At 51.2% G+C, this 26,443-nt stretch overlaps 2 protein-coding genes and 1 long non-coding RNA gene across 4 annotated transcripts; 1 reads left to right on the top strand and 2 right to left on the bottom strand.

Annotated features, from left to right (window-relative positions):
* The first annotated feature begins 92 nt into the window (after window positions 1-92).
* Window positions 93-6,742, top strand: LOC139601791 (uncharacterized). Of its 2 annotated transcripts, XM_071451077.1 has the most exons (6): window positions 341-788; window positions 1,192-1,295; window positions 2,209-3,172; window positions 3,731-5,187; window positions 5,529-5,737; window positions 6,200-6,742. In XM_071451077.1, the coding sequence occupies exons 1-6, from the start codon at window positions 611-613 to the stop codon at window positions 6,267-6,269; spliced, it is 2,982 nt and encodes a 993-aa protein (XP_071307178.1). In that variant the 5' UTR covers window positions 341-610; the 3' UTR covers window positions 6,270-6,742. The 2 variants fall into 2 exon arrangements, with proteins under 2 accessions (XP_071307177.1, XP_071307178.1); XM_071451076.1 differs by having other exon boundaries at window positions 93-788; window positions 2,209-5,187.
* Window positions 6,743-7,035: 293 nt separating this feature from the next.
* VAT1 (vesicle amine transport 1) lies at window positions 7,036-15,856 on the bottom strand. The gene is made up of 6 exons (XM_071451136.1): window positions 15,466-15,856; window positions 13,921-14,128; window positions 13,413-13,583; window positions 13,234-13,323; window positions 12,108-12,349; window positions 7,036-11,126 (listed from the first exon to the last, which is right to left on the bottom strand). The coding sequence occupies exons 1-6, from the start codon at window positions 15,778-15,780 to the stop codon at window positions 11,025-11,027; spliced, it is 1,128 nt and encodes a 375-aa protein (XP_071307237.1). The 5' UTR covers window positions 15,781-15,856; the 3' UTR covers window positions 7,036-11,024.
* A 4,588-nt stretch (window positions 15,857-20,444) lies between these two features.
* On the bottom strand, window positions 20,445-24,825 carry LOC139601835 (uncharacterized). The gene is made up of 2 exons (XR_011683030.1): window positions 23,671-24,825; window positions 20,445-22,832 (listed from the first exon to the last, which is right to left on the bottom strand). It is a non-coding gene; the product is annotated as an uncharacterized lncRNA (long non-coding RNA).
* Window positions 24,826-26,443: the final 1,618 nt, after the last annotated feature.

The following is a 26,443-nucleotide window of genomic DNA, read 5'->3' as shown; positions in this document are numbered from 1 at the left end:
ACCGTGTCTGTTATGTTGGGGCCGGGCGTTGCCTGCAGGGCCGGGGCGAGGCTGAACCCACTCCCGGCCGTGCTCTGAGGGGCCGGGGCGAGGCTGAACCCACTCCCGGCCGTGCTCTGAGGGGCCGGGGCGAGGCTGAACCCACTCCCGGCCGTGCTCTGTGGGGCCGGGGGGAGGCTGAGCCCTTTCTGGCCGTGCTCTGAGGGGCCGGGGCGAGGCTGAGCCGCTTCCCGGCCGCGCTCTGAGGGGCCGAGGAGAGGCTGAGCCGCTTCCCGGCCGTGCTCTGAGGGGTCGGGGCGAGGCTGAACCCACTCCCGGCCGTGCTCTGAGGGGCCGAGGAGAGGCTGAGCCGCTTCCCGGCCGTGCTCTGAGGGGCCGGGGCGAGGCTGAGCCGCTTCCCGGCCGCGCTCTGAGGGGCCGGGGCGAGGCTGAACCCACTCCCGGCCGTGCTCTGAGGGGTCGGGCCGCGCCCTCCCGCGGGCCCAGGGCGGAGCGGCCCCGCTTTCGCTTTCGTTTCCTCGCGGCGGCGGGGTCGCGGCGGTGGCCGGAGCGGTGGGAGCGGGCGGCGAGGCCCCGGTGAGGCGAGGCCCTGGCAACCGCCGCCGCGGGCATGGCGGGCCGCACGGTGCGGGTGCAGGGCTTCCCCGCCGAGCTGCCTCCCGACAGGGCGGCCGACAAGCTGACCATTCACTTCCTGCGCTCCCGCAACGGCGGCGGCGACATTGCCAACGTCCGGGTGCTGCCCGGCTCCCTGCCCTGCGCCCTCATCACCTTCGAGGCGCCGGAAGGTAACGCCCGCGGGACCCTCGGGGGCCTGGCCTGCCCCACCATCCCCAGCTCCCCTCTGCCCTGCCCCACCATCCCCAGCCCCTCTCTGCCCTGTCCCATCATTCCCAGCCTCTCTGTGCCCTGTCCCACCATCCCCAGCTCCCCTCTTCCCTGTCCCATTATCCCCAGCCCCTCTGTTCCCTGTCCCAGAATCCCCAGCCCCTCTGTGGCCTGTCCCACCATCCTCAGCCTCACTTGTCCCTGTCCCACCAATCCTGACATTGCCTTGCCCACCTTCCCCTGTCCCATCATTCTCTGTCTTACTGCCCAGTCCCGCTGTCCCCAGCCCCACCATCCCCTGTCCCCCACCCCGCTGCTGTCCCTTGGCTGGGCTGACAGAGTCTGGGTGGTTTTTCCCTCCAGTGGCCCAGAGGATCCTGCAGGTGAAGAACCACGTGCTGGCAATTGGGAAGACACAGTATCCGCTGGAGGTGACGCCCCACGCTTCAGAGCTGAGCCCCAATGAGGTACTGAGGGTTTGTAGTAGCCCCAGCTGCTCCCACACAGACTCTGTGCCTGGCAGACAGCTTGAGAAGGGAGACCTCACTCTCTCCTTTTGTCTTAATTACACTTAAATCCATCCTCATTCATATTCAAATGAAGATATTTTTTTTCCCTGTGCTAATAGCAGAGGGACAGGCAGGCAGGCTGTGCTCTCAGTCATCTGGCATTTGTGCCTGTCAAATGGAGGGTAGTCAGGCAGGAAGAGAACAGGCACTTTTCCCCAGTCCATCTGGTGCCACACAGGGGATCCTGTTAATGCTTCTGCCGTGTCATCAGCTGGATTCACAGTGTATTGTTCCTCTTTCCTTCTCAGGAAAGCTTAGCATACAGATATGCTGGTGTCTAGGGAGCACTGGAGTGTTCTTGCCTCTTCCTGCAGTCTCAAGAGACCGTGGCAGTAGCCATGTCTCATGTTTTCATGTCTGAGCCCCAAAAACAGGGGCAAGGGAATTAGCCTGGCCTTGCAGACCTTTTTGCAAGCCTGTGGTGCCAAAACTGCTTGAAAATCTGGAGATGAAGCTCTGTAAAGGCAAGAGAGCAACTGCATTTCAGATGCAGAAACAATAGTGGATTTCTTGGGTTTGGGTTTTTTGAAGAGCTCCCAGTGTGTAGAAATGTGGCCCTATCTCTGTGCAATTTCCCCCTCTGATCCCTTGTTTGCAGAAAGCTTGTGACAAGTGCACAAGGTCAAGGGGTTGCTTAGTCTGGGTCTTTTGATCCTGTCTGTGTCAGGGTCCATCTCTCTTGAAAGCAGGATGCTGAGGGAGAGAGGTGGAAGAGTGTGTCACAGTAATGCAGGGGCCACTTGCCTTCTGTGCCTTTGAAAGGGGTTGGTTTTGGTCCTTGCTCTCTCACTCCTTTGCTATCTACTTGCAGATCTTCATACATGTGAGCATGACAATTGACTATAGCAGGCTGCCCACGGGCAAAACCCTCCTGAAGGACTTGCACAAAGAGTACAGCAATATACACTTCAGCTTTGACTCCAAGCACATGCAGTGCATAGTCCAGGGCCCATTCACTGAGCTGCAGACCTTCAGCAGAGACCTGCTGGGCAACCTGAACCTCAAGAACCAAGCCCCTGGCCAGATCCTCCTGCCAGCTTCCAGCTGTGGGGCCAAAGAGATGGGAATGCCTGATCAGCAGCAAGTGCCTGACTCCACTGGGTCAGCACAAGAGGCAGCAAAGCTGCCAGATTGTGACCAGGCGCAGGAAATGGCAGCTAAAGTCCCTTCACCTCAGAGCCCAGTGGGTGAGGAAGCTGTGGAACTTTTGGGGAAGCTGGAGGACTTTTCCCTCGTCATGGACTCGGACATTTACTTGTACATGCAGAGGTTCTGCGCTGCTGAGTACCAGGGTGTGCTGCACCAACATCACGTGGATGTGGTGGATGCCAGTGGCGATGGCATTGCTGTGTTGTACCTCCAGCCATCTGGAGGAGTGTCTGGGGACAGAGATGCCTTGAGACAGGCCCAGCTGGCCCTGCAGCAGCTCTACCAGCAGCTGGAGGCGAGCCTGCGCAAGGAGAAGATTGCTAAGAAAGGGCTGGGAATGGACAGCCAGGCACTCAGGGCTCTGACACGTGAGCTGCAGGAGCTGTATCCCCAGCTGCTCTGCCATGAGGATGTGAAGCAGCTTTATCTTGTTGGAAACCTTGTTGATGTGTGCAAGGCCAAGCAGTTCCTCGATGATTCTGCCACCAGGAGAGGTGCTGCACACACGGTTGACACGCTGAGCAGCTCCCAGCCCTCTGGCACCACAGAGGCTGCACCACTCCTGGGCAAACCTCCTGTGCATCCTTCAGCCACAAGACTTAGCCCAAGCAAGCAGGAGCAGAAAGGTGAGTTCAAGCTAGCTGCCAACTTCAGCACCCCGAAAGCTGACAGGTCCCAGGCTGGCCAGGACCTCTTGGTGAATCAGGACTCTCCACCAGTGGGACATGTGCAGCTTTCTGGGAAACATTCATCAGAGACACATGCTCCTGGTCAGAGTGACCCAAGGGCACTGAGCCAGCAGTATCAGCCTCCCACCCCTATGACAGATAAAGTTGTGGGGTCAGCACGGCCTTCCACCCCTATGACAGATAAAGTTGTGGGGTCAGCACGGCCTTCCACCCCTATGACAGATAAAGTTGTGGGGTCAGCACGGCCTTCCACCCCTATGACAGATAAAGTTGTGGGGTCAGCAGCAGAGCCTCAGCAGAATGACCCCACAGAAGGGGGCCATGTGGAAGGAGGTGCCAGACTCACAGGAGAAAAGGTGCTGGGGCCTGTTGCAGGCAAAGAAAGCAGCACTTGTCAGCATCCTGAGGACTCCAAAAGCTCAGGTCCCTTTGGGTACCACTCCCTTGCTGGCATCTACAGCAACTGTGATGTGACATGGACCTCTTTTGCTTCAGGCTGCAAACCCTCTGCATCCAGCCCTGTGCTGAGACGGTCCAACAGCTTCTCCCTGTCGAGGTCAAAGGAAAGCAGCAACTCTGGAGACATCAGCGGGGTGAGTGAGGAGATGAGCCTGGACACTCTGCAGTGGTTTTACCTGAAAGATGTCTGCCGTGCTGCTATTGATGAGCTGTGCAGGGCTGGAGGGGTGTGCATCTTGGAGCGCCACGCTGGGGACTGCACGGTGCTGATGCTGCAGGCAGAAGACAGGAGAAAGCTGCTCCAGGCTAAATGGACGTTGGAAGATCTTGTGCAGAAGTGCCCTGACTTGGTGTGTCAGAGTGTGAGCTACTCAGAGCTTGCTGTCAGTGGTCCAGATGACAGTGACCTGAGTGAACTGTGCAGCCTCTTGCGAGGAAAATCCTTCCAGGTTGGACTCAGCAAAGATAAGTACAAGCTCTACCTTGCCTGCCCCAAGGAGATGCTGCCAGCAATGAATGAGGCCTTCCAAATGTTTTCCTCCAGGAGGCTCTGTGCCACGAAGTCTTCATCCCTGTCTCCTGGACCAGAGAGTACAGGGAATTTGAGTCTCCTCCAGCCAAGCAGAAGCCAGGACCCAGTGCTGGATGTAGCCTTTCCTGGCAGCCTGAATTCCCCACATCACCTGAACACCATCGATAAAATGGACTCTCCAAGTGTGCTCAGGGCTTCCTGGGTGCCAGAGGCTGAGGAAAAGGGGTCCCCCAGTCCTTGGAGGTACCAGCAGGCTTGGGGGCAGGAGGAGGCCAGGGGCTATGTTGATTCTTGGGCTGGGAGACGAGGAAGCAGCCTTCTGAACCTTGGGACAGTGAATAAGCCAAGCCCTCCTGGCCTGAGGGAGTTCCAGGAACAGCGGAAGACAAAACTGACCCTGGGGGAGCCTGACAGCCCCCGGCTAAAACAAGTCTTGCCAGACAGATTCCAGTTTGCAAGAGACAAGAGCAGAGGAGGCCACCATGAAGCAATGGGACAGCAGCACTGTCCAGTCCCTGCAGCTGATGAAACTCTTCACTCTCTGCCCACCTGGCTACCCAGGGCTGTGGCTGCTGAGCCACCACCAGCTGTGGCCCAACAGGCACCTGCAGCAGAGCCCACAGATCAGGGAAGGGCCCAGCTCCCAGGGGGCAGGAGCAATGAGCAGGAGGAGCCTGAGCTCCCATCACAGCAGCAAAGAGACCCCAGCCTTGGACAGGAAAGCAGCAGCATCCCTCTGGAGCAGGGTGATGCTTGCCAGGGCTGCTGTGGCCGCGCCTTGTGCAGTACATGTTTTGCAGCAGACAGTATGCAGCCAGCTTGCTGTGACTCCTCCTCAGATATCCCAAGCTGCAATATCCTGAGGACGCTGAAGATCTCCTCCCTGGCTCAGAGCCTGCCTGGATTCTATCCACACCCAACATTGCAGCTTACTTACAACATCCCTGATGGAGTGCAGGGGGTAGGTACCACCACAGAGCTTCCCCATCCCACTGCAGCTCACACAGGGGGGGCTGTCAGGGCGGTTGGGAGGGGAAAAGAGCAGCCACAGCTCCCTGCCCCACAGGCAAAGCAGCAGAGGTGTTAACCTATGAAAAGCAAAAAAGCTCCACAGCAGGTATTGGAGCAACTTGCTGCTTTTCAAAAGCATGTGTGACCTCTGGTTTTAGTTGACAGTGACTGTCAATCAGCCCATGGGGGTAATGGTCATGAGTGTAGTTTTCAAGCTAGACAAACCTTAGAAATCCCCTTAGAGGCCAAGCACTGCAGCCATTGTTTAAAATGTCTTATTCCTGTTCTAAGGCTGGGGACCCTCGCCCAGGACACCCTTACAAAGGGGGGAATTTTTGTGCCTTCCTGCCTGAAAACACAGAAGGGGTGAAGATAGCAAAGCTGCTGAAGAGAGCATTTGAATGTGAGCTGACATTCCAGATCAAGTCCTGCAATGGAGAGGAAAGAGTCACATGGGGCCCTATCCCCCACAAAACCTCCTGGGATGGAGGCAAAGCCAGGTATGGAGCTCATCCCAAGCTTCTGGGTATGGTTGTGGGTTTTTTAGCAATGGGAGGAGGAGAACCAGGGGCTCCAGCTCAACAAATCCTGGTAGGGATGGCTCTTGCACCCTTCCACAGTGGCAGAGTTGGTGCTTCCCTTTGCTTCAGCTTGCAGGGCAGCTGTGGCATGGCAGACCTAACCCTAACCCTAACCCTCTCCAGCTGGAGCAAAAGCCCTTGCCCATCCCACATCCATAAGTGGTGTGGAAACCTGTAATTCCCCATGGACAAGAACTGTGGGCTCTGTTCACTTAGAGCCTTTCCCATGCCTGTGCTGGGTACAAGCTGTGCCTGCAGGACATCCCAGGGCCAGGACTTCCCCTCTCAGCCCCTCTGAAAGGGTGGGGTGAAAATAAAGGGCTGCTTCCCACTGTGGTTTTGGCACAGCAGGATTTACAGTGCTTCCTCTCTGCCCCACAGGAATGGCTACCCAGATGCCCAGTACCTCCACGAGGTTGGCACAGTCCTCAATATACTGGGCCTTGTGTGATTCTCCCACAGCCACAGCCTGTGGCTTCCCTTCACCTTCTTTTCCTGCTGACAACACTGCAGCTTAACAGAGACAACTCAGGAAGAAGCAGGTGTTTGTTGGAAGAGTTCCTGCTTTCCCCATATGTAGCCAGAACTCTGCCCTTTAGCAAAGAGCAGCCCCTCTGTCCCTGCCCCACACAGCCTCAGCATGGATCAGTGCTTCCCAGAAAATCCAGCTCCTCTTGGATGCATGTCCTGAAATCACAGAGCTGATTGCAGCCTGAGCCCTGTTTGGCTTTCAGCAGCAGACACAAACCTGGGGTTGGAGATGAGCTGTCCTTAGTGGCAACTCTCAGCCCCCAGCCCCTCTCTGAAGCCAGCAGGTGACCTGGGGCTCTCTTGGGGAGAACAGTAACAGCTTTCAGCACCCACAGCAGCAGCCTCCTCCCAGGGACAGTCTCCATGCTGACAAATAAACAGGATTTATTCTCATGTTTGGTGGTGGCTGTCCATGCCTTGTCTTACCCTCAGCCCAGGCACCCACTTCAGTCCCACCTGGCTACTGACACACCCAGATACGAAGTGCAGAGCCCAGCTAAAAGCTTCACAAACAAAAATCACCATGGCTGCCCTCAGGATGAGTGTCAGGAACAATATTCAAGCCAGCAATTAACAGTGGTCCCTGAGAGCAGAGGCATCTCCTCCTGCTGGGAGCATTACACTTTGTCACCTGAATCTGCTGTGGGCAGAGGGTTCACGACAACGGAAACCTGAGCAGCACTGTGGAAGGTTTTGTTATGCTTTTAATTAACATTTGAAACACATAAGGCATATGGTAACGTTTGACAGAGGAGCAGTACACGTTGTAGTCATGTAAACAGCAGTGGCACAGTTGTCTTCTGTCCAACTTGGTTACACAAAAAAGCGAAATATATTTTTTCAACAAAAGATTTGCTATGTGTCTGTAGGATGAGCAGCACTCGTATCACAAATCTGCAAATCAACACAATTCAGACAGTACAGACCAGACCATATGCTGCAAGAGGCTCACTCAGAGTCTAACACATTTCACATCATGCTCATGTACTACTTGCCAAAAACACTTTGCCATCACGAGGGCTCAGCACAGCAGAGGCTTCAGGCAACTTGAGTGGTTTCACACCTATGATAGCAGCTGTCAGCAGGCCAGGAGCCTGCAGCAGCTGAAGCCTCACACACACAGTGCTTCTTACTTCTCCCTGGTTAATCCATTCTAGTTTAATGCAGGTGTCTGAAACAAAACCTAGAGCTGAACTCCTTCCCAGAGCACTGGGCAGGGGCCACCTCTGCTCCCTTCCCCTCCTGCAGTCAGCTTGCAACACAAGTGAGCTTCAGAGAGTCAAAAATGTGGCAAGTGCTGCCTGGTGATAGCAAAGGAGTTGCTTTTTGTCCAAGACCAGCAGCACCAGGCTGGGAGGTCACTACAGCAATGACAGGAGAGGCACTGGCACCTGCAGCAGGCAGGGCTGGGGGTGCCTCCTCCACTCACCAACTCCTTGCACTTCCACCTGGACTCCTCATGGCACAACCTTTGAGTCAAGACAATCAGTAAAATAAACATTAAATTGCACTTCTGGAATGGCACACGTGATTAAGTACAGGAATCTCCCAGTTCCTCAGTAGCACAACTTTGCCCTAAACAAGCAACATTGAATGGAATGATTTTTATCCTAGGGTTTCATTTTGGTTTTTTTGCTTTGGTCCTTAGTACACAAACTGGCTGGTTGACTGGATTAAGACACTTGAAGTTGTTTTACACAGGTTCTATACTTACTGGCCCATAAAAAAGAAAAGTAAAAAACCAAAACACAACCAACCACACCCACCTGGAGCAGAACTTTTGAGCAGGGGCAGAGGATTGCAAGGTTACATTTAATCTTGGTCTTCCTGTAGAAAACACTGTTGCTACCAAGAGACACAAAATAGTCAGTGCTGACCTCGAACAGGCAGTAACTGCTCTTGGCATTCCTGCCTCGATAAGAGCTTCTGGAATTTCTGCTTAGAAAGACATGTGAGCCCAAAAAGAGCCAGGAGCTAGGATTGTTTCTAAAGAGCCAAGGCTGGAGCAGCTGATAAAGCCTCACCCTGGAGCCAAACAGCTCTGCCCTGGGAAAGACAAGGGCTTTACAACAGGTCTTATGGACTGGGGGGTACAGAAGCACCAGGTGAGCCCCAGAAAGGCTGGAACACCTGGGGAGAGAACAGCTAACTCATGGAAAGTCCAACAACATCACCAGAGTTCACAAAACAGAGCTAATAAGAGTCAAAACAGTGTTTTGGCAATACTTTGAAAGGCCAGAATGGAAAAGGCCCCAGTGACTTCTCAGTCATGTAGCAGAAGGCACTGAGATGCTGTTTGCTGTGGCACACAGGAGGCAGCAGGGCAGAGGGGTCTGGTGGCAGCTGTGAGAGCCCTGCCACACTGCCTGACCCAAGGCCATCCATGTAAGGCACTGAGCACGGGACTGGCTCAGGATAAAGCAGGGACAGAGAGGATGTTGCTATGAACACACCACAACAGCTTTCCCTTTTACAATCTGAAGATGTGCAGGGTTGTGTGCCTTTTGAGCATGCTGCCCTGGCATCAAGGTGAAGTCCAGTTTCTCAGAGGAACAGGTCCAGACTTTCCTTTTCAGCAATTTAGCCAGTCCTTCTGTTTTCACACCTGGTAAAGCAGCATTAGACACTGTTGGATTCAATCTAAACCAGCACAACGGGGCAGGTTGAAAGAAGCAGCAAGATTTTGGATTCAGAAAGGTTAAAAGTTGTGCTTGAGACTTCCATCAGCCTGTGTTTATGAAGTTCAAGAGATGAACTGACAAGGATCTGTGAGAGGACTCCAGCACTCCTCTGAGGTTGTAGGGAACAGGATTGTTGCAATATTTAAAGTTAGCCAGGGGAAATCCCCTGGAAGCTGTGCCAGTGCATTTCTACAGAACTCTGGACTGAGCCCAAGCACCTGAACCCCAAGCTGCACTGGCAGAGTCCCACTGAGCAGGCTGAGGGAGAATTCAGGGAGCAGCTCCAGCCCTGTGTGGCATGGGCTCTGCTGGGTGGTGCTGGGGCTCCGTGCCCAGCCCTGTGCCCAGTGGGTACCTGCCCTCCTTGGGCCCTGGGCCCTCCCTGTGGGCTAATTAAGCAGGATTCTAATCTCAAGGCTTTGCTTCTGAAGCACAAGTTCTTCCATGATGGGCAGCTCTTAGTGCCCTTAGGTTTACCATCTCAAATCCAAAATGAAGCCCAAAGGCCCACAACACCTACAACCCATGCCAAGTAAGCACTGACAGCACCAGAGTGGTCCAGAGGTGCAAGCAGGGTCCAGGACAGCATCACCCAGGGCTCAAGGTGCTCACAGAGCTGGGCTTGGGTCTCTACACAGCTCTGTTTCCAAATACACACAAGGGAAGAAAAGTAGAAGAGGAAACAGTTCTGGTATAGGGAGGAGCATCCCAGGCAGCTCCTAAACCCTCAGTGCCAGAGCCCCAGGACAGATTCAGGGGGAGAAGAGCCAAGCCCTGCTGCAGCAAATGAGCTGGGAGACAATGGAAAACTGCTCAGGATGTGAAGGTAAAGAGGCACCACACTGACACACAGCTGGGCTGGTTGTCATCTACTGCTACCCTGGCAACAGCTTTAGCAACCAGTGTGCCACAGGGAGAGCCAGGCCAGGCTGCTGGGCAGCCAGCCCACAGGAGGGGCTCCTGAAAGGTCCTTCCCAAACTGCAACACCTCCTCAGTGCACAGGGCACTGCACAAAGCATTAATGGGGGATTATTTTGTTTCCATCTCACTCAAGTCCAATTCAATACTGCAGCCCTTGGAAATACAAAGACAAGGGTGAAGCCCTAACAACACCAACTTGGAGGCCAACATAATAAAGCACAGAGCCAACACCAATTGTTCCAGTTGTTTGAGACACAGTTGAATCCTTATGGTCTCTAAGAATCAGACACTGCTCAGATCTCTCTATACAATTTGGAAATAGAAAATGGACAGGATCAGGTTATCTAATTGAAACTTTTCTTCTGTAGTCAGACATAGCCCAGCCCAGCCTGTCAGGGTATTTACAGACTGCACAGAGAAGTGACTGCAAAGGGAGTGTGATCTGCAATAGGCTCCAAATTGCCAGGATGGTCAAGGCAAAAACAACATGAGCTGTTAATATCTGGCTGTGTTAGTGGCCTACAAAAAGCAGAGGGAATAAAGCCAGGTTAGTGTGAACAGAAGAGAAACCCCTGCTTGAATTTAACTAGGCCAGCTGTGGTTTTCCTTTGGCTGTGGAGGAAACATCCTACATTTGGCCAGTCCTCTGCTGAACAGACTTCCCAAAGCTGACAGTGCAAATGCTGCAGCAGGGCTCAGTTTCTGCAGAGACACTTGGCAGTTGTTACAGTACATTGTGCCTTGACTTTACAGTGACAGGCTGTGCAGTTGTTAGTCACCAACTGCTTGAAGCCTCACTGCCAGAGAAAAAGGAGGTTAGTCTGGAAATTCAGTGGAGAAACAAGTGGTTGGAAAGCAGTATGAAATAAAGAGGCTTCAAAAGAGAGAGCAGGAGGCATATCTGGCAAAGGGTCAGTCACAACAAGAGCATGCAAACCTCATCTGAATGGTAACCATGATGTTCTTGTACTGGTGAAAGATGGGAGATACTGATCTGTCCATTTCCAGGTCCCAAAGAGATCAGGGAATTGAGTTAAACCATGAATTCATAATCTTCATTCATCTCTTCTGCTTAGTTCTCTGCTTTTTTAGCTTCTTCCTTGGGTGCTTCAGGAACCAGGATGACTTTTCCAACATTCTTCTTCTCTTGCATTTGCTTCATAGCCTCTGCCACCTGGAGGCAAAAGGAGCCTGGTAAGACCCCACCCACTGCAGAGAGCATCCATGCCCCTCCTGGGCCCCTCAGCACCCCCAGAGCAGTCTGAGACACAGCTTTCCTGGAGTTCAAGCATCTCCCAAGCATTCAGGTGCCTCTGCACAGGGGTGTTTTGGACAGACCTGGGCAACTACCCCAGCAGGTCTATAGGAACCTATCAAGAATTCACACAGCCCAACCTAAACACACACACAAGGAGGCTCTGCTCACACAAATGTGGAAGTGCAGTGTGTGTGTCACTCTCCAAAGGGAGGAATCCAGCAACTGCTAGGAGGACAAAGCCTCCACCAGCTGCACAAAACAATATATGCACAGAATTGTATCATTTTTATAATTATTTTTAAGCACCCGGGCCAGGCCTGGAATCAAACCTTTCCTTAAGCTTTTGCATCAGACCAGTTTTCAGGTGTGAACACTGACTATCATCACTAATTTCTTGGCTCCCCTGTAGCAGGTCCTGCCCCAGCATTCCCAAGGGAAGAGCCTGACTCTGCCTGGACCCATCAATGCACTAACCCTGAGCAGAGCAGAGCTGCTGGAAAACCTGCTGCTGCCTTCTAATACCCTCATTCTGCTTCACTGCCTGGGCTCTTCTGCACTCTTGGAAGGGCAGCAACAGCCTCCCCATCTGTCTGCTTAATTACAGGCTACAGAGCACTCAGGGCATGCTGCAGGCTGAGGTACAACCCAGCCCCCTCCTGCTGCCCATGGAGCTCAGCTGAGCACCTGCCCTGCTCCCCAGGGACCCTGTCTGGCATTGCCCAGCCCTGTGCACTGCAGCAGAACAGCCCAGCCACTTTACTCAGCCTTAATATTTTAAAAGGAATAAAACTCAGACTCAGAATGTCTGAGAACAGATGGTTATTAGACATTTTCAACAGTTCAGGCCCCATGGGCAAGGTGCTCACTCTGTACCACTGGATATCAGCTCAGACTCACCTGATCAAAGGGCCACACAGAGTCTATTTTGGGCTTGATTTTGCCTTGGCTGTAGAGGTTAACCAGCTTGGCTACAACACTTCTGAGAAGCTCAACTTCTTCATCCAAATATCCAAGATGGTAGCCACACACAGCCTTGTTCTGGTGCAGGAGCTGCAAGGCAGTGATGCTGAACTGGTTCCACCAGGTTTTAGCCATAGCCATGAGGTTCTTCTTCTGCCCAGTGAGCAGGTTTGCTACACCTGAAAAGAAGGCAAGCCACAGGTGAGCTGGAACACAGCACAGGAGGCAATGGGCACCCCATGGAACAGCTCAGACCAGGCACAGTAAGGCACAGAGCTGAGAACTGACCACAGCAGAACCTGCCCAGTTGATCTTCAATAGAAACAGGCACCTGCCTCAGCCTCAAGATCAGCAGAATTTGGATTATCAGCACTCATGTGGCAAAAATACACAGGAGAAATGCAGAAATGCAGAACAGCTACTCTCTTTGGCCCTCCTAAGGCAGCAGCAGTGCAGCTGGGAGGGCTGGCAGAGGTAAGAAAGGGTTACAAGTGCCACCCAGCCAGGCTGGCAGGACAGTTTCCCCTTCTCCAGGGGAATCACAAGCTGCAGTGGCTGGGACAACCAAAGCAGCACACTGCTGCAAGTGTCTGGAATCCCACTGGGGGTTGTGTGAGGGCTTTGTCTGTGGGACAAAATCACAGTGTTCCAGGGCTGGGGAATGGAGAGATAAGTATTCAGTAGCCTCAAACCTCATCTCCCACACATCCTCTAAAAGAAAAGCAAGGCTGTGCATTAACTCAGCCTAGACAAAGCAGCTATGCCAGTATCCCTCCCTGAGGACATTCCAGCTTCCCCTGCAGGCACCAGCTTTTACTCCAAGGGAGATTTCACCATGGGAGGCAGGGAAGAGCCTTGCAGGCTGTGAACACAGCTCTGGGGACAAGGCACAAATCTCACTCCCCCTCGATGCCACCAAGCCAAAGCATCCTGAAGACCTTAATGAAACAAAAGAACTGCAACACAGTGAGGAACAGTGTCCCTGACAGCCATGCACCATTGCTGTGTGGATCCCAATCCACCCTCACACAGTCCCTGGGCACTTTGCCCACCCCACACTCACCATAAGTGATGACTTTGCCCATCGGCTTCAAGAGGTTAAAAGCTTTGGACGTATCAGATCCTCCCAGAGGGTCCAGGACAATGTCAACACCTAGAGAGGGAATTGGAAGTAAATAAAAGCTTCTTTGCAAATTTAAAAGAAATGCAAGAGAGCTGCACAAGTCCTCCACCACGTCTCACCTTTGGGAGAGATTTTCCGGACCTCCTCTGCGTAATCCATGGTTCTGTAGTCAATGGGGTGAGCAACTCCACTCTCCTTGAGGTACTCGTGCTTGGAGGCAGATGCTGTGCCAAAAATGGTGACATTTTCTACAGTCTTGCACAGCTGGATGGCAGCAATTCCCACACCACCTGAAAATCAGCAGTAAGAAAGATTTAGAAGCAAACGGCCCCAGCAGTCAGAAAAACCCTCATGTAAAAACTTACTCAGTAAATTATCCCTGCCTGTGTCAATCACACAGCACAGCAGCCTGGGGAATAGAGGTTCTGCCTGGTGAGGCTGGAGCCTGGGACACTGAGAGACTGACCCCAGCTGCTGGGAAATGGGGTCAGCACAAAGCCTGCATCTCTGCCAGGTGACATTTTGTCAGTCCAGCCCCATTCTGATCATTTCCTCACCCACGTCATTTATTCAGAAGCTGCACGGTGAAACCAAGAGCCTCAGCACGGTCTGGCAAGAACTATTTACCTGCAGCCATGTGGATGAGGACACTCTGGTTGGGCCTCAGGTTTCCAAAGTCAAACAGAATCATGTAGGCAGTGATGTAGTTAACAAGAAGAGCAGCAGCTTCCTCGAAGCTCATCCCCTCAGGCATTGGGAAGGTGTGACTGACCGGCACATTCACCACTTCTTGCCAGAGCCCTGACCTGGCCAGGACCATTACCTTGTCACCAACCTAAAATCAGAGGACAACGTGGTCTGAAACAAGCCCCCAAGGCTAGCAGAAGCCATCAGATCCTTGCCCTTGGTATGTCAGAGCTTCTGCATCCACACAGTTCTCTGTGCAGAGGTCTGCAGGGACTGCAGCACCGCTGGACTCAGGCAGGAGAGCTCAGCTGGTTTAACTCCCTCCTCATCGGGAGGCTGCAGCACAGAACCTCTCACCACAGACCTGGGCACACACCAGGAGCCCCAGAGACCACAGCACCCCAGGCTCTGGCTTTGTATTGGCACCCAAACCCAAATTGTGGTTGCCCAAACCAACCACTGGATTCATGGCAGATCGCCAACAACACAAGAGGGATGAGGACCATGTCCCGCCCTCCTTGCCCAAGCTGGGAGCAGAAGTCTAAACACCAAAAAATATTATTGCTGCTCCTTGCCATCACCCTGCCAAGAGGCAGGACCCTTTGGGAAACGTTTAATAGCATCAATCATGGAAAATGCACATCCAAACTTGGAAAACCTCCCGAATTTAAGCCACACGCCCTCCCCAGCTCCTCCCCGCCCTGTGTTCTCCCTGGAGACCACAGGCACCCCAGGCTCTGGCTTTGTATTGGCACCCAAACCCAAATTGTGGTTGCCCAAACCAACCACTGGATCCACGGTAGATCCCCCACAACACAAGAGGGATGAGGATCGTGTCCCGCCCTCCTTGCCCAAGCTAAACACCAAAAAATATTATTGCTGCTCCTTGCCATCACCCTGCCAAGAGGCAGGACCCTTTGGGAATCGCTTAGTAGCATCAATCATGGAAAATGCACCTCCAAACTTAGGAAAACCTCCCGAATCTAAGCCACACGGCCTCCCCAGCTCCTCCCCGCCCGTTCTCCCGGAGCGGCAGGACCGGCCCGGGGATGCCGGCCCGCCCTGCCCCTTTGTCCCTGGCCTTTGTCCGCCCCGAATCTCCGGCGGGTGGGATCGCTGCGGTCCCTGCCGGGGGCTCAGCGCTGCCGGGGCCCACCGGGACTCCCGGGGCTGCGGGCAGCGGGCGCGGCCCCGGGCGGGTTCGGCACCTCGGGGCGGTTCGGGGCCAGCGGGCCGGGGCCGCAGCCCGGGGCGGTTCGGGGCCAGCGGGCCGGGATGGGCTCGGCACCTCGGGGCGGTTCGGGGCCAGCGGCCCGGGGTGGGCTCGGCACCTCGGGGCGGTTCGGGGCCAGCGGGCCGAGCTCGGCACCTCGGGGCGGTTCGGGGCCAGCGGGCCGGGCTCGGCACCTCGGGGCGGTTCGGGGCCAGCGGGCCGGGCTCGGCACCTCGGGGCGGTTCGGGGCCAGCGTTCCGGGCCGCCCTCACCTGTCGGTCGCGGACGCCGTCGCCGAGGGCGCGGACGGTGCCGGCGCACTCCATGCCGGGGCAGACGGGCGGCGGCGGCAGGCGGTCGTACAGGCCCTGCCGCGCCATCAGGTCGGCGAAGTTGAGCCCGCAGGCGCGGACGGTGACCGAGACCTCCCCGGGCCGCGGCTCCGCGCCGCGCCGCGCCTGCACCTTCACCTTGTCGTAGCCGCCGAACCCGGTCAGCACCAGCGCCCGGTGCTCCGCCGGCGGCTCGGGAGCGGGGGCCGGCTCGGGGGCGGCGGGGGCCGGGGCCGGGGCCGGCTCGGCGGACATGGCGGTGCGGAGCGGCGGGAGCGGCTGCGGGCGCGGCGGCGGCGGCGGCGGCGGGCGGGGAAGGGCCGGGGCGCGGCCGGGGGCGGAGCGGCTCGGGCGGGGCAGCGGCGGCGGCGGCGGCGGCGGGCGGGGCGGTGAGCCCGGGCAGCCCCCGGGAAGCTCCCCCCGCCGTACCAGCGTCTTCTCCTCCACACCGCCTTTTTTGTCTTTATATTCCTTTTTATTTCTCTTTATTATTATATATTTTTTTTTTTAACTAAATGATTCCTTTCGAGCAAACACGCCCCCCTTCCTGGGGACATGGTTGAAATGGCAGCAGTTTTGCTGCTGGAGTATCATTTCATCATTTCCCTGAGTTACTTTTACAATTCATAGTGCGGAAATCCCGACGCTTGCGGGCAGCTCAGCGGCTCTGCGGCAGGGAGGAGGCTCGGGCTACGCAGAGGTCGGAGGGAGGAACTGAATTCTAATCCCGCAGCTAAAGACAAATAAATCAGGCAGCGTGTGCAGACAGATCGCTGGATCCAGCCTCTCTTTCTGCCAGCAGACATCAGCCTCCTCCATGAGCTCTCTGCTCGGGTCCCTGTCCGGCTCTCAGATATTACAGATATCACAGATATCAAAGATATCACATTCCCAGATATGACTCTGGGAATGTGTGAACACTCCCATTTCCATCGGGAATGCCGGTCCGGTGCCATTTTGTGCGTGCGGAGCACAGCAGAATCCACACCCCGCTTATCTGATCTTGATGAGCCCATCCCAAACCACCCGCGGCCACCGCAGGGTGACTGCTCAAGCGAGCGAATCGGAGAGCCCCCGAAACAGAAAAACATCCGTGCCCAAATAGAAAACACAAAGCACCCAGAGGGTAATCGGTGTGCTGGGAAATTCCTGTGTCATTCCCAAGCCAAGCAAAACCCTGCACGGGGCATTGACAGCACTGTGACAGCTCTGGCTGGCCCATGGATCAGCAAACCCTGGTGTGAAAAACGCGTATTTTATGATTGGCTTTTCGCAAATATCCAAATGAATATTATATGTTATCTTAGAAAGTGATGCTGTATTAATTCTCTTAGGTAGTGTGGTAAATATAGTTTTAGGTTATAACATAATGTTAAAATAGAAACTATGCTATGGAAGATACTTTTTTAAAAGAGAGGACTCGCAGCGAGATAGCAGCCACAGGACACCTGAATCTTTCAGAGAAAAAGAATTTATTGCTCCATTATCAAAAGAAATTAACTTCTTCCTGCCTCGTTCGGCCCTGAAGAGGAAGAAGCTGACACTGACCAGACAGAATCTTGTGTTTGAATGGAATTTATGCATCATGTATGAGGTGTATGAATATGCAACAGGCTGTTGCTTTTAAGGGTTAATCCTCTGGTAAAGTGGGTCCTTTTTCGGGCTTATTTTGCCCAGAAAGAGGTACCCGGACTGTCTGTAACTCTTTGTTTCTATTGTCTTGTATTGTCCTAATCCAAATTGTCCAAATTGTTATTACTCTAATTATATTACTATTTTTATAACCATTTTATTACTACTACTAATAAATTATATTTAAAATAATAAATTATTATATTTAATAATTTTTATATTTAAATAGAAAATATTATATTATATTATATTATATTATATTATATTATATTATATTTGTAATTAATAATAATAGTAATAAACTAAATTTTAAAATTCTAAAACCAAGTGATTGGCATTTTTCACACTGGCATCTCCAGGGCCTTTGCTGGCTGCAGGAGGCCCAGTGTGAGCTGCTGAACTGGGCTGCAGGAGCTCTGCAAGGCTGTGCCCTGCAGGATGCTCCAGGCTGGGCTGCCCTGACCCTGGCAGTGCCTGGGACTGCTCAGGAAGAGGAGCACAAAGGCAGGAAAGGAGGCAGGGGGACAGAGCCTGGGGAGGACAGGCTGCTCGTGGTGTGTGGCAGATTTATGGGCGTTGGGGTGGCTGCAGTGGGGACAAGGAGGAAATCATGTCCAGAACAGCTTCACCCTTTGCTTGCTGTTGGTCAGCTCTGGGAAATACAGATGTGCCTTCCTGATGTGTGGGCGAGTCCCAGAGCCCAGATTAGAAAGAAGCAGTCAAAACAACCCTCTGTCTTCTGCTGCTCTTCCTAGGAGCTTTCCCAGCCTTCCTTCTTTCAGTGATTTGTATTCACAGCTGTCAGGGCTCTTGTGGTGGGTTAAACCAAAGGTGGATGCTGGCCCAAAGGGAGCCTCTATCCACCCCAGAGCTCAGGGATGATCCCCAGAGACTGAGTGGTCACTGAAGGCAGTGGATTTGGGAAGTCAGATTCCTCTTCTGCGAGACTGCTCCATCTGTGTGAAGCTCTGGAGCAGATTGGACAGGACAGGGACATTTCTGCACGTGGCAGGTCCGGACTCTCTTTCTGCCTTGGTCTCTTTGGTGTTTCTGAGTCAGTTTTTCCTTATCAGCTCAGTCAGGAACATTGTCTCTGTAAATCCTCACCCACGGTTGTTTTCTCCCTGTGTTGGAGCCGCAGGGTTAAGCTCAGTCCTGGCTCTGGAGCTGTGTGAGTGAGGCTGATTTGGGGAGCAGGCAGGGAGCTGCTGGTGTGCAGGGCATGGGCTGGGCATGTGCAGCTGGCACACCCCGAGCTGGGACCCCCAGCACATCAGGGGGACATCAGCTGCTGGGAAATGGGGTGAGCACGAAGCTGCATCTCTGGGACATCAGCTGCTGGGAAATGGGGTCAGCATGAAGCTGCATCTCTGGGACATCAGCTGCTGGCACCCCCAGCACATCAGGGCACTGCCCACAGGACATTGGGAGCATTAGCTAGACAAAACTGTTTTTCCCAGTGGAATTGCTGCTCTAGCCCATTTTCCAGCAAGCTCTCCAAATGTGAGCTCTTGCTGCTGTTCTGAATGGTGCTGACTTGTGATTTACAGCCAGAGGTGGGCACAGGCCCCTGAGGTAGCTGTTCTCATTCTCCCTCTGCCAGACACTCAGCTTTCCAGCAGCTCTGCACCTTCCTGGAAGCTGCTGTCCTGCTTTTTCCTGCTGTCCTGCTTTTTCCAGCCTCCTGCATTCCCCCCTGATCCCCTGAAAGGGGTTGAGGAGGATGTGCCACAGTAGGAGCAGTGCCAGCTCCCCTGCCTGGCCCTTTGTTCCTTGTCCTTTTATTCCTAGCAAGGGCTCTAGCACTCCCTCTGCTCTGCTCTCAAGGACATTTGAACAATGACCAGGCAAAAGATAAAAAAGCCCAGCTGGCAGCAGTTTCCTTGTCAGCAAGCAGCTGCCTGTGCCAGCTCCCAGGGCTGTGTCAGGACACAACCCCAGAGGCTCAGGCACACAAAATCCTCACCTTGCAGGGCAGGGCTCCCTGAGACCCCTCTGGTGGCCAGGGCCTGGGGTGGCACCACCCCACAGGTGAGGTGCTCAGATTTGGGGTTCCCCATTCCAGCTCTGGCCCTGACCTGGTGCCAGCATCCTCCTCTCCTGCTCTGCTGGTGCTGCCCATGCTCCTTTCATCCTGCCCAAGCTGCAGGCCAGGGCAAGGGCTGGGCTTGGGAAGCAGCTCTGGGGCTGCAGTCAGCCCCCGTGGGGTGCTCAGACCCTTTCAGGGCTCTGCAGTTTGGTATCCTGGCTCTACAGCAAGTGTTGACCTCCATCCATCTGCCTGGATTTGCTGGGAACTCCAGAGATTCCTCCTGCCTCTGCTCTGCCTTTTCTTCACCCTGGCATGCAGCGTGTTAGGATGCACAGAGAGGGACACACAGACAAGATCCCACCTGCAGCACACACACCAGGAGTGCTGTGCCTCCTGGTGACACTTTCTGTGCCTGTATCACAGTAAATGACATTTAGATTTGACAGCTAGAGCAGCAGGTGGAAGAGATCTGACAGAACCCCTCAGACACAGCTGCCACTCACAGCTGCAGCTCCCTGCGCTGCTGTTTTGATCACAGACAAATTGAGGCACTTGTCAAGTGCTGACTGAAGCTCAGTGGATGGCAGCTTGCTGAAGAAATCCTCCCAGCACAGAGCATCACTCCCACAAGGGCTGTGGGAATTCTCCATTTTTGCCCAGCAGCAGAGGCTGGGGATGTGCAGAGGCAGTGAATGGCATGGGGCCGGATCCCAGGTGTGCTCTGAGCAGATCCTCCTCTGGAAGGAGGCACTTTCTCCACTGCAGTCCTCGGAGAAATCGTGTGGAATGAGAATCAGGCTCCTTAACTTCAACCTTATGCCACAGCATCAATAATTTACTGACAATTATGGTCCCAAAATCACAGGCTTAGCACATCCACATGCTGTGCACCCGTGAGAACCCCATTATCTGATGATCAGTGGGTTTTACCACACTGAAAATGCACAGACTTGCCTCTGTGTGCTCAGGCTTTCTGGGGTAGAGGAGGCAGGATTGGACAGTGTAGCTGTGCCTTGGATCAAGACCTGGTGTGAAAAATGTGTATTTTATGATTGGCTTTTCGCAAATATTCAAATGAATATTATATGTGTTGTGTTAGAAAGTGATGCTGTATTCATTTTCTTAAGTAGTCTGTTAAATATAGTTTTAGGTTATAACATAATGTTAAAATAGAAACTATGCTATGTAGGATACTCTTTTTTTAAAGAGAGGAATGAGGTACTCACACTGAGATAGCAGCCACAGGACACCTAAATCTTTCAGACAAAGAGAATTTATTGCTCCATTATCAGAAGAAATGAACTTCTTCCTGCCTCACTCAGCCCTGAAGAGGAAGAAGCTGACACTGACCAGACAGAATCCTGTGTTTGAATGGAATTTATGCACCATGTATGGGGTGTATGAATATGCAACAGGCTGTTGCTTTTAAGGGTTAATCCTCTGTTAACGTGGGTCCTTTTTCGGGCTTATTTTGTTCAGAAAAGGTACCTGGACTGTCTGTAACTCTTTGTTCTTATTGTCTCATATTATTCTAATCTCAATTGTCCAAATTGTTATTACTCTAATTATATTACTATTTTTACAACCATTTTATTACTATTAAACTTTGAAAAATTCTAAAAACAAGCGATTGGCGTTTTTCACACCTGGGTTTCTCTGCAGCACCACCAATTCTGCTGCTGTCCGGGGGCCCTTTTTTTATGATTTTCAACCATAAAATAATAACATAAATAAAGCATTTTTCACACCTCCAGAAGGGTGTTTCAGAGGCTCAGCTCGCTGTCTGCACACAGAGAAATCTGCAGCAGTAATTGAGGCGTTGCTCTTCCTCAGCACACATGCTCTGACTTTCTGCAGTCTTTCCAGCAGAAGCCTTGGCACTTGGATGCCTCCTTGCTTTAATCCCTGAGGTTGCTGAAGGATGCTGCTCTCATCTGATAGCATTTGTGGACTGTTATAATGAGCTTTGGCTTGCTGAGATAAATTAAATTGCTCACCCAGAGGTGCAAACTTCATTAATGCCAGCAGTGAGTCAGATCAGCATTATTCTAGCCCAGAATGTAAACAGGATGGACACATGAAAGGGGATTTGGCTGGGATTTTTTTTTCTCTTTCTTTTTTTAACCTTCCTAATTGCTGCTGACTTGTATTTGCTGCATCTCTGCTGTTGGAATAAATCAGCCCAGACTCAATTTTCTTCATGCAGAAAGCCAATTCTTTATTCACAAAGCTCATATTTGTAGGAAATATCAGAAAGCACTGTGTTAAACCTAATTGGTCAGCAATACAGTGAAACTCAGTTCATTCATATTTTATATTTCTATCAAATTTCCTCTCTCTAGATATGTTTACATTTTTCCTGTGTGGGCTCTCATGGGACAAATTTCATGGTTTGCACAGGTGCATTTGTTTTTCACCCTCAGAATAGATTGTTGTGTTAAATCTATTTCTCATTTACATGAAGAAACACCAAGGCAAAACAATACACGTAGTGAACAAGAAACTGGCAGTAATCAAGAATAAGTCAGGTACAACAATTAAGAATATTTCAGATAGTACACATAATTAATAATACATGTGAAATTAGGAATCTCTGAAATACTGTACCATCATCCCAGAGTCTGCAAACATCTGACAAACCTCAATTTAGTGAGGGCTTGGATAATTATTTCCAGATAATAATACCCAAGCTTACTCTAAAAATAGGTTCAGCTATCATATATAAAGGGTCAAATTGTGAAGTCAAAGTGACCTGAATCTGGTTTTGGTGCAGAAAACATTTGGGTTTGTTGGCAAATTCTCCATCCAGGTAGAGCCAAGGCCTGGCCACCACTCAAGCTCCAGCTGGGAGGGAATTCCCTAAACACATTTTAAAACAAGGCTCTTAAGAATAGCAGTTATGAGTAAAGGCCTTGGGTTAAAGACTGATCAAAGCATCAGTAGCTGGGTCCCTCTGAAGTTTCCTTCAGGACTGAGATGCTTCAAACACAGCAAACTGCTGGAGTGCTTCTGTAATGATAACTGGGGAAAATCACCAGACTTGCAGTTTGGAGGGTGGTTTCAATGAAGCTCAGGTATCTTTCCTTGGAACTCTGAAAAATACTTAAAATTATGAGACAGCATTGGGTCAAACCATAGAGCCAGTGCAGGGACCAGCCAGAGAGCACAGCTGGTCTAAGAGATGCATAAGTGGCTAGAGAAGAAAAAAGGGATCCTGAAATGACATGTGTCTTTTAGATAATTACACAAAAAGATGTTAAAGCATATAAGAAGCCAGCTATAAATACAGTAATAGCATCTTATGAATGATGCCTATTATAAAATCAGTAAATTCACATCATGTAATCAATGCATCAGCAATAACTGTCTTAGGAAGTTGAGATAACAACTTTCTAAAAAGTCATGTCCCCAAGACAGCAAAATGAAACAGAGGAAAACACGGAATCACCTCACAATCAATAACAGCCATAATGTAGAATCATCACTAATTCTTCTGTGTTATCTATGGAAGATAAAACAGCAGAGATTGTTAACAAGCAACAAAATCTTTGATAAAATCAAGGGTGAACACTCTGTACCTTCTTTATCCACAAACAGGTGTTCACCAGTGTTTCTTCACAGCTGTTTTAGTCAGAGTCATCTCCTAAAAGAAAACTGTACATTGTGAGAAAAATGACATTTAACTGTCTTAGATTGCAATGCAAGACGCAACCAGGAGCATGTGTTCTATCACCAGCTGTTAAAACCAGGTGGGGGAATGTTCTTTATCTCTGCCACGACCCATCCCTCATAACTCTGGGGGGATATCCTCTGCAAATGTTAAAACTAGCTGTGAAAAGTGCATATTATATGGCTCTGTGCAGATATTTACGATATGTGTTATGTTGTATTGATTAGTGGTGCTGTATTAACATTTTAATAGTGCTGTAAATGTAGTTTTGTGGTTAGAATGTAACTTTTGTAGTTAAAATGGAAACTGTGTACGTGGGATATTTTTTACAAGAGAGGAATGAGGAACTCATACCAGATAGCAGCCGCAGGACACCTAAATCTTTCAGACAAAGAGAATTTATTGCTCCATTATGAGAAGAAATTAACTTCTTCCTGCCTTGCTCAGTCCTGAAGACACCATCAGGATTCAGAGGAAGAAGCTGACACTGCCCAGACAGAATCCTGTGTTTGAATGGAATTTATGCATCGTGTACGAGGTGTATGAACATGCAACAGGTTATTGATTTTAAGGGTTAATCCTCTGTCAACCTGGGTCCTTTTTAGGGCTTATTTTGCCCAGAAAGAGGTACCCGGACTGTCCACAACTCTTTGTTTTTTCTTGTCTCGTATTATCCTAATCTCAATTGTCCAAATTATTATTACTCCAATTATGTTACTATTTTTATAACCATTTCACTACTATTAAACATTGAAAAAATTTAAAAACAAGCGATTGGCGTTTTCCCAGCATCAGCCGAGCGTTCACTCACCGCTGTTCTGTCCCCGCTGTCCCCAGGATCGCTGCGCGTTTCTCTCCGCAGCAGCGCCGGGGCTGCCTCACCTTGCGCGGCTCTTTCGGCTGCGCATCTCCCGCGGCTCGGCACGGCCTTTGCAGCTCGCACTTCTGCTCCCACCTCGCTTTCTGCCGCGTGTTGTGCTCATTTCTGTGCGTTCCACACCGTCTGCAGCCCCTCCTGTGCACCTCCTGCTCCTCTCCGCTTCACCGGCTTCTTGTCTTTGCTGTTTGCACGCCGATCCCGCTGCTGACCGTAGCCGTAACCTTTTTTTGCTCCTTTGCAAATTCCTTTTGCTGCTTTGCGTATTCCTTTTTTGCTGCTTTGCATATTCCTTTTTTGCTGCTTTTCGTATTCCTTTTTTTGCTGCTTTTCGTGTTCCTTTTTTGCTGCTTTGCGTATTCGCTGCTGGAATTTCTATCCGTGCCGATCCTGCGGCCGGTGCTGCGTTTGTGCGCTCTGCCCGCTCTCGCTGCAATCTTCCTTTCACATCTTTGTGTTTTCCGTCTCTGAATCCCGTCCCGCGGCCGGCTCGGCTGGTTTCACCTCCTCCTTTTGTGACAGGCTGCTCGTCTCGCGTCGGTCACGTCTTCGGGGACACCTTCTGTTGGAATAAATCAGCCCAGACTCCATTTTCTTCTTGCAGAAAGCCAATTCTTCATTCAGCAAGCTCATACTTGTAGGAAATATCAGCAGGCGCTGTGTTGAACCTAATTGGTCAGCAGTACAGTGAAACTCAGTTCATTGGATGCTAAGGGCCAGTGGATGTGTCTATCAAATTTTCTCTCTCTAGATATGTTTACACTTCTCCTTTGTGGGTTCTCATGGGACAAACTTCATTGTTTACACAGGTGCATTTGTTTTTCACCCTCAGAATAGATTGTTGTGTTAAATTAATTTCTCATTTGCAGGATGTATTCAACAACCTGGGAATATGTGTCCATGAGAACTTGCAAATTTCTTTTTAGCTGCACTTAGAAGAAATGCCAGGCCAGCTTTGGCAATTTTAGCAGAGCAAAGCCTGATTTCATAACACCTTTATTTTATAATTCTTCTACCTGGCTATGACACTCTGCTGCTTTTCTACCTCTTTATCTTTCAGGGGAAAGCATCAAATAACACCTCTCTAGGCTGAATGATTCAACTCCACGTGTTCATAGTTAGCAATACTCTACAGCTTGGCCTGGGTGGTTTCTAGCTCTTTCCCATATTTGACAAATCCAAAAAGATATTTAAGACTAGATCTGGTGGGACACTGAAGTGTGTCCCTTATTTCTGTCCCAGGCTGGGAAATAAGACATTGCACACACACTGAGACAAATGCCAAAGAGAAGAGGGGTAAAAACTGAACAATCATCATAAAAATGCAGGAAACTGTCACTGCACGGTGTCATGAGCAGGAGCTCTGTCCCTGATCCCAGGGTGACACCAGGGCACCTCTCACCAGGTGTGTCTGTGCTTCTGCAGGGACCTTGGCTGTGTGACAGACGCCAGGACACTGCTCACTCAGTAATTCACTTGCTCACCACTCTTGAAGTTCAGTCCAGAGACTCTGGACTGCCTGTACAGGACCAAACTTTGGGGATCTGTGGACCAGAATAAGATGTCACAGGCTCCAAGTTTCAGGCTGTGGGGTCCTTCAGTGAAAATTGGCTTCTCACAGTATATTTTATATATATATATATATATATATATATATATATAAAATATATAATATATACATATATAATATATATTATATAATATACATATAATATATATATATATAATATACATATAATATATATATAATATATATATATAATATATAATAATATATATATTTTTTCCCAGTGCAGAATATCTTCGCTTGTTTCTTTGTACAGAGAATGGCATCAATATAACCCAATAAATTTAATTCATAACAGCAATTAAGACCCCGAGAGGGTGGATCAGCAAGGGAGGATCCAGCCACTGGGGAAGCACTTCCAGGAGCAAACATGTGAGAGCCATCTGTCGCCTCTCCACACACAGTGACAGCCACAGCAAGGCTCTGCAGCCTACTCAGAAAATTCACACCATGATGAAGGCTCGTTGAATGCATTCTGCAACAGAATATATTCACCAGGGCTGAGTGAATTCTGCTCTGCACTGAAGGGGAGGTGAGGCTCAGCCATGGTGGTGCCCCGGAGCTCTGAGCAGGAGGGGCAGCTGGCTGCCTCTCCCTCTCCTGAAGGAAAATGTGGCTGTGGGGTTTGCAGAGCTCTGGGTGCTCCCTGCAGAGAGCGTCCTGCCTCCACTGGAGCAGGCTTTCCACAGCCTGATGGTGGGGAGCAAAAACCAAATTCCTACTGAGAAACATGGGGAAGTGCTGTCAGAAAGGGGAAAACCCTGCTCCAGGTGACACTGATGAACACCCTGCACTCCTTTACCTGCAGTCACAAGACAATGAACTTTCCTTTCCATTCCTCTGCATAAAAATGGAGTGACATGCGCACATACAAGGCAAAAAATCACTACAGGCCTTATAAAACCTGTCAGTGCTGCACAGGCTCCTTTCCCCAGGGAGAGCTGGAGGAAACAAGCATGAGACAGACACTCAGCATTCTGCTGAAGACAAGGCTGGGAGGCCCAGGGATGCTGCAGCAAAACCCACAGCACAAAGAACAGACTGCGCCAGCTCCTGGCCCACAAAAAGCAGGAATAAGAGCAGCTGAGGACAGGAGCTGCAGGGATTCCAGGACTACCTTGTCTCCTTGGACCACCTCAT

The sequence above is a fragment of the Agelaius tricolor genome, unplaced genomic scaffold, assembly GCF_023055355.1.
Source record: "Agelaius tricolor isolate 1412-34295 unplaced genomic scaffold, bAgeTri1.0.p SCAF_31, whole genome shotgun sequence".
Taxonomy (NCBI): Eukaryota; Metazoa; Chordata; class Aves; order Passeriformes; family Icteridae; genus Agelaius; species Agelaius tricolor.
The sequence above is the reverse complement of the archived record's forward strand: the minus strand, read 5'-3'. Positions and strand labels throughout refer to the sequence as shown.